This window comes from Neoarius graeffei, chromosome 1 (assembly GCF_027579695.1).
Source record: "Neoarius graeffei isolate fNeoGra1 chromosome 1, fNeoGra1.pri, whole genome shotgun sequence".
In the NCBI taxonomy this organism is placed as follows: domain Eukaryota; kingdom Metazoa; phylum Chordata; class Actinopteri; order Siluriformes; family Ariidae; genus Neoarius; species Neoarius graeffei.
In genome coordinates, this window is record NC_083569.1 from 125,990,458 (window position 1) to 126,010,147 (window position 19,690).

At 43.0% G+C, this 19,690-nt stretch overlaps 1 protein-coding gene across 2 annotated transcripts in view; it reads right to left on the bottom strand.

Moving 5' to 3' along the window:
- LOC132883301 (histone-lysine N-methyltransferase PRDM9-like) overlaps positions 1-19,690 on the bottom strand; it is a 322,553-nt gene that overhangs the window by 256,101 nt on the left and 46,762 nt on the right. Inside the window, exon 15 of one of the 2 annotated variants that reach the window (XM_060916751.1) lies at positions 17,406-17,677. The exons of the other annotated variant lie outside the window; for it this stretch is intronic. Coding sequence (XP_060772734.1) covers positions 17,406-17,677 — 272 coding nt within the window. The remainder of the gene's footprint in view (positions 1-17,405; positions 17,678-19,690) is intronic. 2 annotated transcript variants of the gene reach the window in all.

Sequence of the window (19,690 nt, forward strand, 5' to 3'; positions counted from 1 at the left end):
AGCATTTGATACCATTGATCATTCCATTCTTCTGGATGGACTAGAAAATGTTGTGGGAGTTAAGGGAACGGCCCTCTCCTGGCTCAGCTCTTATTTAACTGACTGCTATCAGGTAAATGGTGATTTTTCTAGGACATACTGTGCATATATATCTATCAGGGCTTTACATTAGCACCCGCCAAATGCGGGTAAAATTCGGCTTTGGCGGGTAATAACTTTAGTCTCACTAGCCACTTTGGCGGGTGGTTTATTCTGTGGTATGACAATATTTTAATTGCAGTTTTCTCTGAAGGCATCTGATATAATAAACACATTGCAATGTAATATTACATGCCTACAACTCCCATGAGCACCTGCGCAAACACTGACATGTTAGAATTGTTTAGAACGTTCGTTAACGTCTCAGATAAAATCAAATGATACGGTAACTTGCGGTTAATGAACAAAGCAACAAAGTTGCTGATGACTGACAAGCACACTGTGTGGCAGCATATAGCTGGAGTTTCAAACCCTGCTGCTCAGGAAAAAAGGGGCAGAAATGAGCAGGGCCGGAGCAGCATTTTAAAAATCACCGAGGTCCGTGATGGGCAAAGCGCGCGGTGAAAAATTTTCGCCATATTTAAATAAGAGGGGTGAATTACACACCACACGAGATCTCATCTCATTATCTCGAGCCGCTTTACCCTGTTCTACAGGGTCGCAGGAGTCTATCCCAGCTGACTACTGCGTGCGAAAGGCAGGGTACACCCTGGACAAGTCACCAGGTCATCACATGGCCGACACAGACACAGACAACCATTCACACTCACATTCACACCTACGGTCAATTTAGAGCCACCAGTTAACCTAACCTGCATGTCTTTGGACTGTGGGGGAAACCGGAGCACCCGGAGGAAACTCAGGCGGACACGGGGAGAACATGCAAACTCCGCACAGAAAGGCCCTCGCCGGCCACGGGGCTCGAACCCGGACCTTCTTGCTGTGAGGCAACAGCGCTAACCACTACACCACCGTGCCACCCAGATTGGCTCGTTCATCGCAAAACCATACCATGTACTGCGAAGACTGTAGAAAGTCTGGCAAAGACAGGCACCAGTAATTTTAAGTTCGAAACTATCAAGGACCACAAAAAGTCAAATGCACACATCGGTACTATAACATCAAAACCGGTGAAGACGGCTGGTTCACTACAGGGCAGCATTGCTTTCAGTCCCTGGCTGTAGTGAAGTCGGCTGAGCTGGAGAGGATGGAACTGCCATTTAGAAACGTTCACGTGATTGGAAAGAAGTTGATCCGCCCCAGCTATCAACTCATGACCTGCTGGAAGCCTCAGGTCACGAAGACCATTTTTCATGGACCATTCAGACTCATCTGATGATGAATGTAATGAGGACATTTAATGTCTCTCTCTGCACATGTTCTCACACACACACACACTTAATAGATAATACATAATATACATAATACTTGCATATCAAAACATCAAATGTTTTTCAATGATAAATGTTTTGAATTGGACTTTTAATATTAGAATCAGTTCAGTTGTACTGAATGTTATTTTTCATATTATACGATATTTCATATTGTAAGGGGCTTGAATTTGAGTTCAATAAACAGAAAGCTCTGCTTATATTTTTGTCTGAATTGGTTCCATGTTTTCATATAGGGAGCGACCTTAACAGCACTGAATACTTGAGCGCTACTGTAGAGATACATTATACGCTGCCATTCATGATTAAATCTAGATCTTCCGAACTTTAACGTATCATTGTGAAGAAAAAACTGCGATTTCCTGGCAACAAAATTGTGGCTAGTGAAAAGGCTGAATGGTTAGTGACTCAGGAAAACCACTAGCCACACTGGCCGGTGAGCAAAAAAGTTAATGTAAAGCTCTGATATATATATATATATATATATATATATATATATATATATATATATATATATATAAAAAGATGCTAGCTGGATCAGCGTACATGGAGAGGCACAACCAAGTGGCTGGGATAGTATACAGGAACATCTGCAACCAGTATGGAATAGAAGTACCCAAGTCCCAATGGGCCATACCACAGAAGGTGGCTGAGAACAACAGGGCCAAGGTTCTGTGGGACTTCAGCTTCCAGACTGACAAACAGATCCTGGCTAACCAACCAGACATAGTGGTGGTGGACAAAGAGCAGAAGAGGGTGGTGGTGATAGATGTAGCGATCCCAGCTGACGCCAACATCAGGAAGAAGGAACATGAGAAACTTGAGAAGCATCAAGGGTTGAAAGAGCAGCTGGAACGGATGTGGAAGGTCAAGGGTTGCGTGGTCCCCGTGGTAGTGGGGGCACTTGGGGCAGTAACCCCCAAACTGGGACAGTGGCTCCAGCAAATCCCAGGAACAACATCTGAAGCCTCAGTCCAGAAGAGCGCAGTCCTAGGAACATCGAAGGTACTGCGCAGAACCCTCAAACTCCCAGGCCTCTGGTAGAAGACCCGAGCTGGATACCACCCCCCCGCCGGGGGTGAGAAGGAGATTTTTTATTTATATATATATATATATATATATATATATATATATATATATCCATCCATCCATCCATCCATCCTCTGGGTGATATTCATAAACATATTCGTTTCCACTGTTATGCTGATGACACACAGTTGTATGTTTCTACAAAACCTGATGAGAGACACCAGCTTAATAGAATTGAGGAATGTGTGAAGGACATTAGACATGGGATGCTTATTAACTTCCTTCTGCTTAACTCTGACAAGACTGAAGTACTTGTACTCGGACCACATGCAGCTAGAAGTAAGTTTTCTGATTCCACAGTAACTCTGGATGGCCTTTCTGTTTCTTCACGTGCAGCAGTAAAAGACCTCGGAGTGATTATTGACCCCAGTCTTTCATTCGAAACTCACATCAATAAACATTACCCGGTTAGCTTTCTTTCATCTCAGAAATATTTCTAAGAGAAGAAATTCAATGTCACTACACGACGCAGAAAAACTAGTTCATGCTTTTGTTACCTCCAGGTTGGATTATTGTAATGCCTTACTGTCTGGATGTTCCAATAAGTGCATAAACAAGCTCCAATTAGTTCAAAATGCAGCAGCAAGAGTCCTTACTAGAGCTAGAAAATATGACCCCATCACCCCTGTCTTATCCACACTGCATTGGCTCCCAATCAAATTTCACATTGATTGTATAATACTATTCTTGACCTTGAAAGCACTGAATGGTCTAAAAGGTGCAGGCTATCTGCTGGTACCTCGTATAGTGAAGGCTACATCAGGGGGCGGAACCTTTTCTTACAAAGCCCCAAAGTTATGGAACAGCCTTCCAAGTAGTGTTCAGGAATCAGACACAGTCTCAGTGTTTAAGTCTCGGCTGAACGCATATCTGTTTAGCCAAGCCTTTTGTTAAGAGCGTTTATGAGGGAAAGGAGTAGATCTGGAGGGTCCTCAGACAGATTGTTTTGGTAAACTGGGATGTATGGATGCTGTCAGTTCCCCACTCACTTGCTCGCTCGAGTTTGTTGATCCTGTTGTGGCTGCTGCTTTATGTCCTGGGGCTCCCTCATGCCTGTGTTACCTTCTGGCTCTCCCCTTTTAGTTATGCTGACATAGTTAGTTGCCGGAGTCCCTGCTTGTACTCAGTGCAAAATGTATACTGTTCCTACTCATGAGGTGACATTGGGCATACCCAACAACCTGTGTTTTCTCTTTCTCTCCCCCTCCCCCCATCTGTCCCTCTGAGTTACATGGCAATCCTGACCTCTTCTGCTCCTCAGACCTGCCTGATCCATTCTGATGCCCTACATCTGGTTGGAGTCTCATCACATCGCTCCTGTGGAGGACGGCCCCATATGGACAGTTGAAAGTCACACGTGGAAGACACTCTGGATTCTTACAGTAATGCTTTTATGGCTGAGGACTACAGCTGACTTGCCAACTTTAGGACTGCAGTTGTCATGAACAGTTTTGCACTCAAGTTTCCATCAATGAAGAGTTAAAACATCAACAAAACTGATTTCATGTTAAAAATGTTAGAATCACATTGTCTATCATCACCCAAATGAGGATGGGTTCCCTTTTGAGTCTGGTTCCTCTCGAGGTTTCTCTCTCATGTTGTCTGAGGGAGTTTTTCCTTGCCACAGGTTTGCTCATTGGGGATAGATTAGGGATAAAATTAGCTCATGTTTTAAGTCGTTCAAATTCTGTAAAGCTGCTTTGCGACAATGTCTATTGTTAAAAGCGCTATACAAAAACTTGACTTGACTAGAGGGTGAAGAGTGGGGAGCCATTGCTGAGGCAATCAGACAGGAAGTCCTTTATCCAGAGGCAGATGGATTAAGACAGTCCCAGGTCTGTCAGGTTGGACACCAGTCTGTGAGGGAGAATGGTGTTGAATGCTGAGCTAAAGTCCACAAAGAACAGCCTAGCATAGCACTCCTGCTGCTCAAGGTGAGTGAGGGCAGTGTGGAGAGTTGTTGCTATGGCGTCCTCTGTAGACCCATTAGCTCTATAAGTATACTGGTGTCTAACATGAGTGGGGGACTTGAGATAATGCAAGTCTGAACCAGTTGCTCAAAGCGCTTCATGATGACGGGAGTAAGTGCCACTGGTCAGTGGTCATTCAGGCTGCTAATGGTCTTTTTTTGGCAATGGACGATGGTAGAGGACTTCAGGCAGGGTGGGATGGTGGACTGGGACAGGGACTGATTGACTAATGTGACATCCTATGCTCTGTACATAACATGGTTCTACATGTTTTATTTTACTGCAAGATACATGTCTATCAGAAATACTGGACAGAGGTGGTCAATTACTGCAGGAGTCTTGGTCAAGGTGGCTCATTGATATTTAGGCCCCTACTGTTCTCCAAGCTTTAACATTAACAGCCCCATGAGCCTTTGCACTCTGGCAAGGCTCCGTGGAACTGGCAACAACGAAAGCGACTGCCTTTTCTGGTCGCTACAATAATAATCCTCCTCCCTGGACTCAAATTTATTTTCAAAATGGGATTAAAGGTCATTTAGCTAAAAAAAAAAAGTTAAGTGACTACCTACAAACATTTTTAATGAAAAAAGTACAGTCATTGTTGTATTTAAAAAAAATTATATTTCATGAGCCTGCATGAAAGTGCATGGGGTTGCTCAAAATTCCACAGCACATTTCACTTTGTCTCCCAGCACACCGGGTATATACCATCTCATCTCATTATCTGTAGCCGCTTTATCCTGTTCTACAGGGTCACAGGCAAGCTGGAGCCTATCCCAGCTGACTACGGGCGAAAGGCGGGGTACACCCTGGACAAGTCGCCAGGTCATCACAGGGCTGACGCATAGACACAGACAACTTGAGCACTGAGGTGTTACTAGTATTTTTATTAACAGGCAAGTTCCACCACACTAGCTAAAAGAACCGATGTTGGACCGGATTGTGCTCAAACTTGCGATTTCAGGGATGAGAATGAAAAATATTTTAAAAGTCTGAAAAAACCGGGGCAGGGCCCGGGGCCCATGGGGCTAATGATTTTTGGATAATTTTTTTTTACCCCAAAACCATTAATTTTATCAGCAAAAATTTGCAATTTATTTGGAAATAAATTCCCCTTCTTGGTGGACTCCCAGGTGAAAATGATTAATATGGTACAAGAGACTTGTTTTTAATCAATTCACATTTGGTGATTTAAAAAAAAAAAATCAAATGCACCTTTTAATATAAACGAGCTCTACAGTATTATATTTCTGCATTTTAGCTATTCATGTCTTTGAATACTCTAATCCTTTAAAATGAAGTGCAAACCAGAAAAAAGTTCTATCATATAATTCTCTTAAGCTTTCTTCTGATGTCATCATGGTAGCAAGAGGTCTTGCATATTAAGCAGGCAACATTCAACATCACTTATCACTTCCTGTAGAGGCTCGTTCGTAGTGAGACCTTGAGAAAAGTGCTATAGCTTACACTGACGAAGTCTCTGTCCCAAAGTAACTGTTTCGACTCTCAGTGTCCGTGTGCCTTGCAATAAATCCACTTGAAACGTCCTGAAAGTTGAACTTTAATCCTCGTTTAACTATTACAAAGGTTCTAAGATACAGAGAGTCGGTGAGTCAATATCAGAGAGTCAGGTAAGAAAAACTGTTCGCTTCCACGGCTTCTCGAGATCTACCCTGAGAAGCGCGAGACCGTTCTTATATAGCTGAATGAATTCTAATTCTAATTCTTGAGAAGTGTGAGACAGTTCTAATTCTTGTTCTAATTCTTCATATATGAATTCTTAAGAAGCATGAGGCAGTTCTAATTCTTAACATATGAATTCTGATTCTTTTAACCTTGCCACATATTATTCATCATCTTAATCATGAAATAAACTACTTATATGAAATTACACACTCAAATGAAATTATATATACCATGTAACATAAATTGTAATTCACATCTATATGAATTCTACTTTGGCCGTTACATACCCGGCCCCTAATTGCTTTCTATCCTAGAAACAATTACAACATTGAATGTACTTAACAGTCCTTTTCATTCTGCTTCTTGAAGCAGGCAGAGTTTGGTGATCGGCCGCTCAAGTTCATTCATCTTCGTCTTGACTCGAACCTTGCGGACGACTCCATGTTCGTCCTCCACAGTCTTCACGATTCTTCCCATTAGCCATGATCCTCTAGGGGCTGATTCGTCGACAATCAAGACTATATCTCCCGGGATGAAGTTGCGCGCTGGATTGTTCCATTTCTGTCTTTTCTGGAGTTGAGGCAGATATTCTTTGGTCCAGCGTTTCCAGAACAGATCACTCATGTATTGGACTTGCCTCCATCTCTTGCGTGCGTAAGTATCATCCTTATCAAAGACACCCGGTGGTAGGTTGGGGTTAGTCTTGAGCAAGAGTAAGTGCTGTGGGGTAAGGGCTTCCAAGTCATTAATGTTATTAGAAGGCGTAGTGATAGGCCTACTATTCAAGATGGCTTCACATTCACAGAAGAACGTTTGAAGACCTTCCTCGTCCAAGCTTTGTTCTCTCAAAGTGGCATCCATGATCTTCCTGATGGAGCGGATGATTCTTTCCCACACCCCTCCGTGGTGGGATCCAGATGGTGGATTGAATAACCAAGTGATGTCACGTTGGAGCAAGCTGTTCTCGATTTGTGAAGTATTCCACGCCTTTATTGCCTTTCTCAGCTCGTGGTCAGCTCCAACGAAGTTGGTCCCTTTGTCGGATCTCATTTCCTTCACTTGACCCCTTCTCGCAAATGAAGCGCCGCAGAGCTTGAATAAAGGAGTCGGTTTCCAATGATGTTGCCATTTCTATGTGGACCGCACGACATGCAAGGCAGGTGAATATCACCCCATATCTTTTTACAGACACTCTTCCCCGCTTGACGCTGAATGGCCCGAATAGATCCACACCAGTTCTGGTAAAGGGTGGTTCATTTGGAAGAACTCTGTTTCTTGGTAGGTCTGCCATCATTTGTGTGCCTGATGCACCATGTTGTTTTCGACAGATAATACACCGAGACAGCATTCTTCTGATTGATGAGGGAGCGTCAATGATCCAGTACCTTTGGTGTGTGTGAGACAAGACATGATTACGTCCACTGTGTCCTAAACACTCGTGCGCATCCTGGAGAATCAAGTCCGTCACGTGATGGTTCTTAGGGATGATCGGATGCTTGGCTTCTGCTGGCATGGATGCTCGACTGAGCCTCCCTCCAACGCGAAGGATTCCCTCTTCCAGTTGCGGATTGAGTCTGAAGATTCGACTACTCTTCTTAATGGAGTCCTTTCTCCGAAGAGCAGATATCTCCTCTTGGAAGTTATCGTTTTGACAATGGCTAATAATAGTGATCTCTGCTTTTTGCAGGTCATCCACAGTCAAGTACGTATGTTTGAGACTCTTTTTGTAGCTCAACATCTCTTTGTTCAGCTGTTCTTCATCCCTGCACAATCCCTTTCAACTCTTTTCTCTTCCTAGACAGGTTCACCAGGGTTCGCTTGAGTTGCGTGAACCACGCCACAGCCTTCTTGAGACGTACCCATGAAGAGTAGTATTGGATTAGCTGCTGCATTGCATCAGTGCTTTCTACTGTGGTAGCGTTAACCAGTACGCCTTTCTTCACCTCAGGGTCCTCAGCCGTGAGCTCTTCCAGGTGATTGGGTTCGTCTGGCCACTCCCTTTCTGGTTTACTGAGGAAGCTGGGACCAGCAATCCAGACGTCATTCCTCATGAAGGCGTTCACCCTTTGACCCCTCGAGGCATAATCGGCAGGATTCAACTGAGTGTTGACATAGCTCCATTGATGCACTTTTGATGCTTGCAGAATTGTGGCGATCCTGTTTGCCACAAATGTTTTAAATCTGATGTTCTCATTGGCTATGTACTTGAGTACGGCAGTACTGTCTGTCCAAAACTTGGAATCTGATAGCGGCAACTGAAGCTCTTTCTTCAGCATGACATCCACCTTCACAGCTAAGGCAGCCGCCGTCAGCTCCAACCGCAGGATGGTAGTTGGTTTCAGAGGGGCGACCCTCGCCTTCCCCAAGACGAATGAACAGTGTACTTGGTTGCTGCTATTCTTCTGGACTAAGTACGTGACAGTACCATAGCCTATTTCACATGCGTCACAAAAATGATGCAGTTGAGCTTGCACAGTTTTGCCGAATTCAGGTGGCTTAAAGCATCGTGTTACTCGAAAGTCAGTCAGCTGTTGGAGTTCTTCAGTCCACTTGGTCCATTGTTGTGCGAGGTGTTCTGGCACAGTGTCATCCCAGGCTGTTCTTAGTCTACACAATTCTTGCAAGATGTTTCTAGCAGGTAGTATGACTGGTGACAACATTCCTAGTGGATCATAGACAGAGCTCATTGTAGACAGGATTCCTCTCCTGGTAAAAGGCTTTTGCTCGATGTTCACCTGAAACTTGAAATGATCTGACCGGATGCACCATTGCACTCCCAAAGCTCTCTTGATGGCGAGTGAGTCCTGGTCGAGATCAAGATCTTTGACTTCTGTTGCTCGGTCCTCAAGCGGAATGGTTAACAACACGTTTCGACTGTTGGTCGTCCATTTTGTCAGTCTAAAGCCTCCTGTTTGACAGATGGCCGTCAAGTCGTGGAGTAGCTTGATCGCTTCCTGTTCTGAGTTAACTGATTTTAGACAATCGTCGACGTAAAAATTGTTCAACACTGTCTCCACAGCTGCTGCATCAAAAGTACTCCTGTTGTCCTCGGCACATCTTCTCAGCGCATAGTTCACACAGCTGGGTGAAGAGGTGGCTCTGAACAAGTGCCTGAATTCTGTACTCCTGCAGCTCCTTTGAGATATCCCCGTCAGGCCACCATAAAAACCTGAGAAGGTCTGCGTCTTCAGATGGGACCTTGACCTGGTGGAACATGGCCTCCACATCTGCCATAACTGCGATTGGCTCCTGACAAAATCGTGTTAAGACTCCAACCAGACTGCTTGTCATGTCAGGCCCTTGCAGTAGTTGCTCATTAAGTGTGGTTCCCTGATATGAAGCGCCGCAGTCGAATACCACTCGAAGTTTATGCTTCTTGGGGTGGTAGACAGCATGATGTGGAATAAACCACACCTTTCCATCACTCCTGTTAAGCTCTTCGTCTGGGACCTTGATGGCATATCCCTTGGCTATGACCTGGTTCATGAAGCTGACGTATTCTTCTCGGAACGTCTGGTTTCTCTGAAGCTTCTTTTTCATGTTGAGCGCTCGTTGCTCCGTCATTGCTCTATTGTTAGGCATTTTCACATCTTTGTTCTTCAATGGCAATCCGATAGAGTAGTGACCGTCAACCAGTTTTGTGGATGTGGTGACTCTGTCCATAAACAGTTGATCTTCCTTTGACATCTCAAGCTGCTCTCCTTGAGCATTCTCGGGAAAATCATATTTGAATTGCTGGGTCCACAATTCTTCAAGTCGAGCCACCGATATCCGATTCATTTGGATCTGTGGGTATCCGTCCTTTGACCAGCTTCCGATGTTCTCACGCAGCAGCCCGTTCACTGTCCATCCTAAGACTGTACGTACTGCATACGGCCCATCTTTCACGCTGCAGATTACCTCTTTTGGCTCTAAAGCTTTTGCGACATCAGTCCCAATTAGAAGATCGATATCCGCCTTGATCAATGGAATTCGTACACCTCGTAAGTGTGGCCACCTATCCACGTCCTCTTGGGTTGGGATATTCTCCTGACTAGCAGGTATGGCCCTTTGCGTAAACACACCAGTGAGCCCGACAAAGTCATCCCCCTCCAGACTGCTGACTTCTAGGTCTGGCAACACCTTGCATGAGACGGTCTTTTGGTCTCCCATAGTAGTAAGTAGGATGTTCACATTTTTTCCTTGCAGGTTAAGGTTGTTGGCTAGCTTGTTAGTGCAAAAGGAGGCGTTGCTCCCTGGATCCAGGAACGCATAACAGGTCAGCACCTTGTTGCCTTTCTTTGCCTTCACTCTCACCGGAACAATGGCGAGGACGGTTCCTGCACCCCCGGCCCCCATCTGAAAGCAAGTTTCCCCTGCATCCACGAATCCACTGACCACAGTTTGTTCTTCCTGTAAAGACTCCTTTTTTGGTTCCTCCCTTGAAGTATCTTCTTTTGTTATGTCTTTAGGTTTCTGCTTTATGTGTAACAGTGTAGGGTATTTAGCTGAACACATCTCACAGCTCTTCTTTTCTTCGCAGGCACTGCTCATGTGTCCTCCTATAAGACAGCTGTAGCAGAGTCCTTTACTCTTAAGGAATTCCAATTTTTCTTTGTGCAGCTTTTTTTTTTAAGTTTCTTGCACTGTTCCATGGTATGCTCTCCCTGACAGAAGATGCACGGTTTCACGAAAGCCATGTTCATGTTTGGTTTCTTCTCTTTAGCTTTCTTGTTCTCGGCACCAGCAACATCTTTCACTACCCTCTGCTCTTTAGCTTCAGTGGCTAGCGTTATGATGGTTTTCTTGCCAGCTGGTTTTTCAGGTTGGCGCTTTGTTTGACCTGAGATTTCACCAAACACAGGGTGTGCTGCCATTTCAGCCTGTTTGGTTACAAATGACACCACGTCTTGGAACTTTGTTCGCCGATCTTTCTTCTGAATGTCAATGGCGACACTCCTGAATTTCTCCCTCAGCCTGTATGGGAGCTTGGAGATAACTGTGCGCATGTTCGCAGCATTCTCCATCTCATCCAAGTACTCTAGATCCGACATTGCATTATTACAGTTGATCAGAAACTGAGCATATGCTTCAAGTGCCTTAGCGTCGTCCGACTTGATAGTAGGCCAATTTAAAGCCTTGTCCAGGTATGCCATCGAGATCTTATATTTGTCACCAAAGCGCTCCTTTAATAATTTCTTGGCTTGAGGGTAGCCCCGTTCAGGGTCCATATGAAGACAGCTGCGTACTAAGCTATTAGGCTGACCACTTGTGTGCTGTTCCAAATAATAAAGCCGATCTTTGCTGTTTTCAGTCTTGTTTTCTATGCAATGCTCGAAAGCTCTCATGAATAGATGGTATTCCATTGGATCTCCTTTAAAAACTGAAATATTCGGCGATGGCAATGTAGATAGCTTTTGTTGCTTTATTAGACTCTCAGTTCTCTCATTTTGGCATTGCATGACAGAAGCCAGGTTATCTGTGTTTGCAGAATTGCCCTTTGAAGTAACAGGTTCTTGTTGCACAACAGGCGTTGCATCGGCAGCTATTCCACTACTATGGCTACGCTGAGATACATTACTAGCCCCACTGCTCCTATTGTGGCTGACATGTTGTCTCCGAGTAGCCGTCAGTGAATCCACTCTACTGCCTTTAGAGCCGCTTGACACATCTGAGTCTTCATATTTTCTTAACACTGTTAATCTTGCATCTGATGCAGCGAGCTTTTCTTGTACCTCCAACTCTTCTTTTTTTGATTTGAGCTGTAGCTCCTGCTCCTTGAGCCGTAGCTCATGCTCCTCCAAAGCCCTTTTCTGTTTCAATGCAGCTGTCTTGGTTAACAAAGCGGCTTTCTCCATTTCAACTTTTACGCACTCAGCGCGAATTGATGATACTACAGAAGCAGAAGAGACAGACTTGGCTTTTTTACTCTTTCTGGATGCGACTGAAATGCTATCTTCAGGATTTACCTCATTGTTCACTCTTTCAGACTCTTCTATGCGAAGCGTTGCCTCTTGTATCCATGATCTAACCTCTTGCGCAAAATTGCATTGCTTATCATATCTTGGCTGAAACCACTCACTTTGATCTGCATTCATATTCTCTATGTATCCAAGTTGACTGTACAGGTCTTTGACATCAGCATTTATCTTACTGAATTCTCCTATCAGCTCTTCATACTCGGTTAACACTTTCTTTTTTATATTTTCCATGTTTGCATCATTATCCATTAAACCACGCAATTCGTTTTTTTTCTCAGTCAGTTTCTTTAGCTTTGCTCTTCTGGAGTCAATTCTTGTCTGCAGACTATTTTCCAATGACCGTTGTGTTGGTTTACGCTCACGTTTTTCCCTCGGAAGGCTTACCGTCTTTTCTTCTTCATCCGTCATGGTTGCTTTGAACGTCAGTCCGGTTTTTCGTTCCGATTCCACTTGCGACAGTCACATTGCAGCCACGTCCACTTGTCAATCACCAGCCACGAGTGTAGCGCACGATCGAGCTAGTTCAGAAGTCCCTCGGTAAATCCCTCGATGAATCTTCTTTCCAGTTTCAGCGAACCTCTCCAGCGTTTTGTAATCCAATGTCAAGCGAGTTTTTCTTACTATTGTAGAGGCTCGCTCGTAGTGAGACCTTGAGAAAAGTGCTATAGCTTACGCTGACGAAGTCTCTGTCCCAAAGTAACTGTTTCGACTCTCAGTGTCCGTGTGCCTTGCAATAAATCCACTTGAAACGTCCTGAAAGTTGAACTTTAATCCTCGTTTAACTATTACAAAGGTTCTAAGATACAGAGAGTCGGTGAGTCAATATCAGAGAGTCAGGTAAGAAAAACTGTTCGCTTCCACGGCTTCTCGAGATCTACCCTGAGAAGCGCGAGACCGTTCTTATATAGCTGAATGAATTCTAATTCTAATTCTTGAGAAGTGTGAGACAGTTCTAATTCTTGTTCCAATTCTTCACATATGAATTCTTAAGAAGCGTGAGGCAATTCTAATTCTTAACATATGAATTCTGATTCTTTTAACCTTGCCACATATTATTCATCATCTTAATCATGAAATAAACTACTTATATGAAATTACACACTCAAATGAAATTATATATACCATGTAACATAAATTGTAATTCACATCTATATGAATTCTACTTTGGCCGTTACACTTCCCTTTCAACTGTTGTGTGTACTAACTAGGTTTTATCTGGACAGGATGTTGTGTAATGTAATACAGATACCATACGGTCAATTTGAAGATCGAGATGATTTTGAATTAAAGAACAGGCATGTACAATGGGCATTACATTTTGGAAATTTTTTTTTAAATCAAAAACTATAAGTTCATCTCGGCCTAAAAAATTTGGGCAGACGCTCCCGCGCGGCACATGCCAACAATTCCGTACCCCTATGAAATGAGCAATAAGTAGGAGAGTTATACATGCTATCATACTTAAAATTTCATCAGAAATATAGATATGATACTCAGACCCGTTGCAACAAGGTAGGCAGACTTGGCAATTGCCTAGGGCCCCAGCCCTCGAAAGGCCCCCGCTGTCGAACGACTGGTTATGTATTCAATAGCAATGACAACTTTTTGAGCACGGCAGCGCAGCGCCTAATGACACTTGTTGAAATACCCTAGTTCCAAGGGGGGCCCCCCTAATGCACAACAGCGCCTCCCTACATGCTTTGGCCGAAAAGTGCAATGACAGTCTGTTGTCAACCCCTCAATGCCCATCTCCGTCCAGTCAAGTGGCTGCAGAGCTCCGCGGCAAAAAAAAAAACAAACAAAAATCAAATATGAAGCGAAATTACCCCTCAGGGAGCCAGAAGAGAAAGAAGAAAAGGGAAGAGGAAGACAGAAAAAAAACAAGACACTGGTAAGTGAGAATGTACACACATTAATACCAAGCGGGTCGACAAGCAAATTTGGTAGCTAGCTTACGTTAATGGTAGTTATCTTGTAGACAGTGTTTATAACAGTGATGTAAACGTTGTCATGCACAACAGGCTTACAAACTTGCAAGGACTGGCTAAAAATTCTAATATGTGCCATACGAATAGGTGAAAGACTGTCAACTTCTCCCAGATTAACTTATTGTGTTTATCAAAATGTCATAGTCAGAGTAAGTTTCAGCAAGCTGCATGGCTTTCATCAGAAGTAGCTAGTGTGTCATGAGCATGAGTGGAGTAGGACAGGGGATGGCTCACAAGAAAGCTCTTTTTTTTTTTTTTACATGGGCCAAGAGAGGCTCTCCGGACCGGCACTGATGTCAATTGAATGTGATGTCCGCAGGTCTTTGGACATGGAGGGTATTGTGGCTGCCTTTGCTGAAGCCAAAGCCCGCAAGCAGCAGTTTTAGACATTTTGCCCATGATTCTAGTTGTGTATTCTTAAATTGTGTGTTTTTCTATACCTTTTGCACTTTTCTGTGTGTGCTGGTTCTTATTGAGATTCTTATTCATGTTTGTAATCATTTAATCACCATTTGAAGTTATTTCTACTTGTGTATATACTGTAAATATTTAGTGTTGTGTTATTTGCACATTTTATATTACTTTGTATTATTTTCATATTTGATTTATATATATATATATATATATATATATATATATATATATATATATATATATATTTTTTTTGTCTATTCTTGTGTTTAATTGGGTTTGATAATTATTTATAATAATGTAAAGAGTTCATTTATTAAGTAAAAATCGTAAGAATGATTACAATGTGTGATGTTTATTTATTAAGTCTTCACTGGGTAGGCGGCCATAAGGCCTTTCGTCGAGGGGGGGATAATTATGGGCCCCAGATCCCCCTTTGCCTAGGGCCCCCAAATAGCTTGAAACGGGCCTGATGATACTACAACACCGATTCCAAAAAAGTTGGGACAAAGTACAAATTGTAAATAAAAACGGAATGCAATAATTTACAAATCTCAAAAACTGATATTGTATTTACAATAGAACATAGACAACATATCAAATGTCGAAAGTGAGACATTTTGAAATTTCATGCCAAATATTGGCTCATTTGAAATTTCATGAAAGCAACACATCTCAAAAAAGTTGGGACGGGGCAATAAGAGGCTGGAAAAGTTAAAGGTACAAAAAAGGAACAGCTGGAGGACCAAATTGCAACTCATTAGGTCAATTGGCAATAGGTCATTAACATGACTGGGTATAAAAAGAGCATCTTGGAGTGGCAGCGGCTCTCAGAAGTAAAGATGGGAAGAAGATCACCAATCCCCCCAATTCTGCGCCGACAAATAGTGGAGCAATATCAGAAAGGAGTTCGACAGTGTAAAATTGCAAAAAGTTTGAACATATCATCATCATCTACAGTGCATATCATCATCAAAAGATTCAGAGAATCTGGAAGAATCTCTGTGCGTAAGGGTCAAGGCCGGAAAACCATACTGGGTGCCCGTGATCTTCGGGCCTTTAGACGGCACTGCATCACATACAGGCATGCTTCTGTATTGGAAATCACAAAATGGGCTCAGGAATATTTCCAGAGAACATTATCTGTGAACACAATTCACCGTGCCATCCGCCGTTGCCAGCTAAAACTCTATAGCTCAAAGAAGAAGCCGTATCTAAACATGATCCAGAAGCGCAGACGTCTTCTCTGGGCCAAGGCTCATTTAAAATGGACTGTGGCAAAGTGGAAAACTGTTCTGTGGTCAGACAAATCAAAATTTGAAGTTCTTTATGGAAATCAGGGACGCCGTGTCATTCGGACTAAAGAGGAGAAGGACGACCCAAGTTGTTATGAGCGCTCCGTTCAGAAGCCTGCATCTCTGATGGTATGGGGTTGCATTAGTGCGTGTGGCATGGGCAGCTTACACATCTGGAAAGACACCATCAATGCTGAAAGGTATATCCAGGTTCTAGAGCAACATATGCTCCCATCCAGACGACGTCTCTTTCAGGGAAGACCTTGCATTTTCCAACATGACAATGCCAAACCACATACTGCATCAATTACAGCATCATGGCTGCGTAGAAGAAGGGTCTGGGTACTGAACTGGCCAGCCTGCAGTCCAGATCTTTCACCCATAGAAAACATTTGGCGCATCATAAAACAGAAGATACGACAAAAAAAAAAAGACCTAAGACAGTTGAGCAACTAGAATCCTACATTAGACAAGAATGGGTTAATATTCCTATCCCTAAACTTGAGCAACTTGTCTCCTCAGTCCCCAGACGTTTACAGACTGTTGTAAAGAGAAAAGGGGATGTCTCACAGTGGTAAACATGGCCTTGTCTCAACTTTTTTGAGATGTGGTGTTGTCATAAAATTTAAAAAATCACCTAATTTTTCTCTTTAAATGATACATTTTCTCAGTTTAAACATTTGATATATCATCTATGTTCTATTCTGAATAAAATATGGAATTTTGAAACTTCCACATCATTGCATTCCGTTTTTATTTACAATTTGTACTTTGTCCCAACTTTTTTGGAATTGGGGTTGTATGATTCTCCCCAACATGCTACATTAGATAAGCTAACCCCTTTTATAAAAGATACACACTTATATAGGACATGTAATTGATGTATATTTTTTGGGGCGCGCGCTCTCTCTCTGCCATGCCGATCCTGTAGGCTGCACTGACTCAACTGAAAACTCCGGTCTTCGAGAAAAGAGATAAAAGCCCGCCCACACTGAAAGCTGATTGGCTTATTTTGCTGAGTAACCCAATCAAGATGCTCTTTGTCTGGCATGCGCTACATGAACAGGCACACAGGCAGTGTTGCCAGATTGGGTGGTTTTAAGTGCATTTTGGCAGGTTTTGAACATATTTTGGGCTGGAAAACATCAGCAGTATCTGGCAACACTGCACACAGTCTCCCTCGCACACCCCCTCGCGCGCGCTCATTCTAAGATGCGTGATGCAGACCTTAATGTTGCGCACGCACGCTCTTGCTCGCTTCTATCAATATGCAGGAGACTCACGGAACTTCCGGGAGACTTGGGAAGTCTGCGTTATAAGGTGACCACAGATCATTAATCATAACCCCCCCCCCCCAAAAAAAAAATTCTCAACGGATTTAGATCGATCTCAAAAACGATCATTTTGGTCTGAAAAAGTCGGAAATCCGCCAATCGGCGGAAAATTCTCATCCCTGGATTTACACCACTACTCCACATATCTGCAAGAGGAAATTGATATTAATTGGAGCTACCTTCATCATATTTTGTTACATAAAAATATACAACCTTTATAATAAAATTTATGACAAACTCACAACCGAGGAGTCTCCACTGTTCTTGGCTTCCTCTCTGTTCACCAGCTCTCCCTGGCAGGGGCCGAAGTGTGCACCTACTGGAACAGTCTCCCCCTTATTAAACACTCCCAGGCCTGCATCAGGAATACTGGACTTCTGGATTTCTAGCCCAGGAGGAAGTGTTTGTCTGGCTCGGTCAGGGACTCCCATGGGAACAGGAGTATCGGGGATGAAGAGGGGTGGTCCATGAACCTCGCATTTGTTGAGGAAGAAGGATTTGCAAACTTCACAGTCTGGGAGTAGAGAAAACACAACAGGAAGAAATGAGGCCCAAATGTGTGTGTCTATCTAAGACCATATACGGTACATTAGCACTGTATAAAGATTATCCTAAGAAAGCTTGCCAGTAAGGTTCACTGAGCATCTGGTTGAGACTAGGTGTCCATCAGGACTGGGATCAAACAGGACACAACAAAGTACCAGTATTGGCAAAAAATATGGAAATACCTACCAAAATGACAAAACACCACAATTTGACCTTTTGTTCTCAAGTTCTCTTAATAAACTAAACATTTTCATCATAACAAACAGATGTTACAAGTAACCACAGTAAATCATTCTAAAATATTATCAATATTTGGTATGGAACCCCTTGACACTGAAGTGCACTGACACGATCAGGCAAGCTATCATAAAATTTATGAATAAAATCAAGTGGAATTGATCTCCATATATCTTGCAACACTTCCCAGAGCTGTGGCAGGTTTGAAGGAGCCCTTTTCAACTTCTTTCGCTCCATGTAGTTCCAGACTTGCTCAATCATATTCATGTCAGGACTTTGGGCTGGCCAATCAAGAATTGCCAAGCTGCCATCTTGTTCTTTGTTTTGTAAATACTGTTTAACCATCCTGGTTGTGTGTTTTGGGTCATTATCTTGCTGGAAGATAAAGTTGTTGCCAATGAGAGCTCTTCCAGAAGCCACAGCATGATGGATAAGGATTCGTCTGTACTTGTCAGCAGTGAGGGTCCCATCTATTTTGTAGAGATGACCAACTCCATTGTAGGTGATGGCTCCCCATACTTGCAGGACCCCTCCGCCATGTTTTACTGTGGGAGAAATACAGTTTGCCTTGCATCTTTCTCCCTTTCTGCACCTGACTTACTGTTGCATAGCGTTGCCAAATAATTCAAAATTTCTTCTCATCTGAGAACAGGACCCTTTTCCACTGCTCAGAAGTCCAACTCCTGTGAATTTTTGCCCAGTTAAGTCTCTTCTGCTTATTTCCACCTCTCAACAAAAGTTTTGCACACTGACACATGACCTTTGAGGCCTTCTGCTGAGAGCATCTTCCTAACCAGGTGTGGGGAGACATCCTTGCCTGTAGCATCTTGGAGGTCCTGTGCCAGTTCCTTGCTGGATTTCTTCCTCTCTCGTAGGGATGTAGTTTTGAGGTACTGGACATCAGCTTTAGTCAACTTTTTCTTCCTTCCTCTGCCTGAAATGTTCTTGAAGTACCCAGTCTTCTGGTGATGCTTGAGGCATTTTCAGACAGCACTGTGGGTCACATGCAGTTTCTTTGCTATGGTTCATTATGAATGGCCCTCCTCCCGCAAAACTTTCATCCTAATACGCTGCTCTTCTGTAGTTTCTCTCTCTGATGCCATTTCTGCCTGTTGCCTGGCTGTAGTCAGAGGATAAATACTTTTTCTAATGAATTATTTGTAGAGACCACATGATTTAGTTAATGGTTTTCACCTGTGGAATAATTAGCACATCATGGTAGGATTGCCCAACAAGGAGTGATTGTGGTTTTTGGGGCTAAACTAAACAAGAGATACTATTTCCAATATTTTTATGATGTTTATCATACAACGATGGCCAAAACTGCTAGTATTTTCATGGGTAAAGTATAAAATTGTGGTTAAAAGGTGTCTCTGTATCTTCATAATGTATTTCAGTTGCCTTCAGTGCAGATTCTGATGTCATTTGCACGGATTAAGTATGCAAAAATCGATCTTTTCCTAGGCATTTCCATATTTTGTGCCAGTACTGGATACAAATATGAGTTTTTTTACTTCCTTGTGGGAGTAAACAAATGGTCAGATACAAGCTTGCAGGGCAAAATAAAACGAATGTTCATTAACATGACTGGCACTGCATGATGTATTTACAGTATTCTCTTAGGACTTGCCTGGTCAGGGTTGTTTTAAATTCAGCTACTTGTTTGCTTATCTTCTGGGGAACAGAATTTCCCAAATTTGTTATGAAAATCACATGCAGGTGCAAACAAAATTAACTGCGGCAC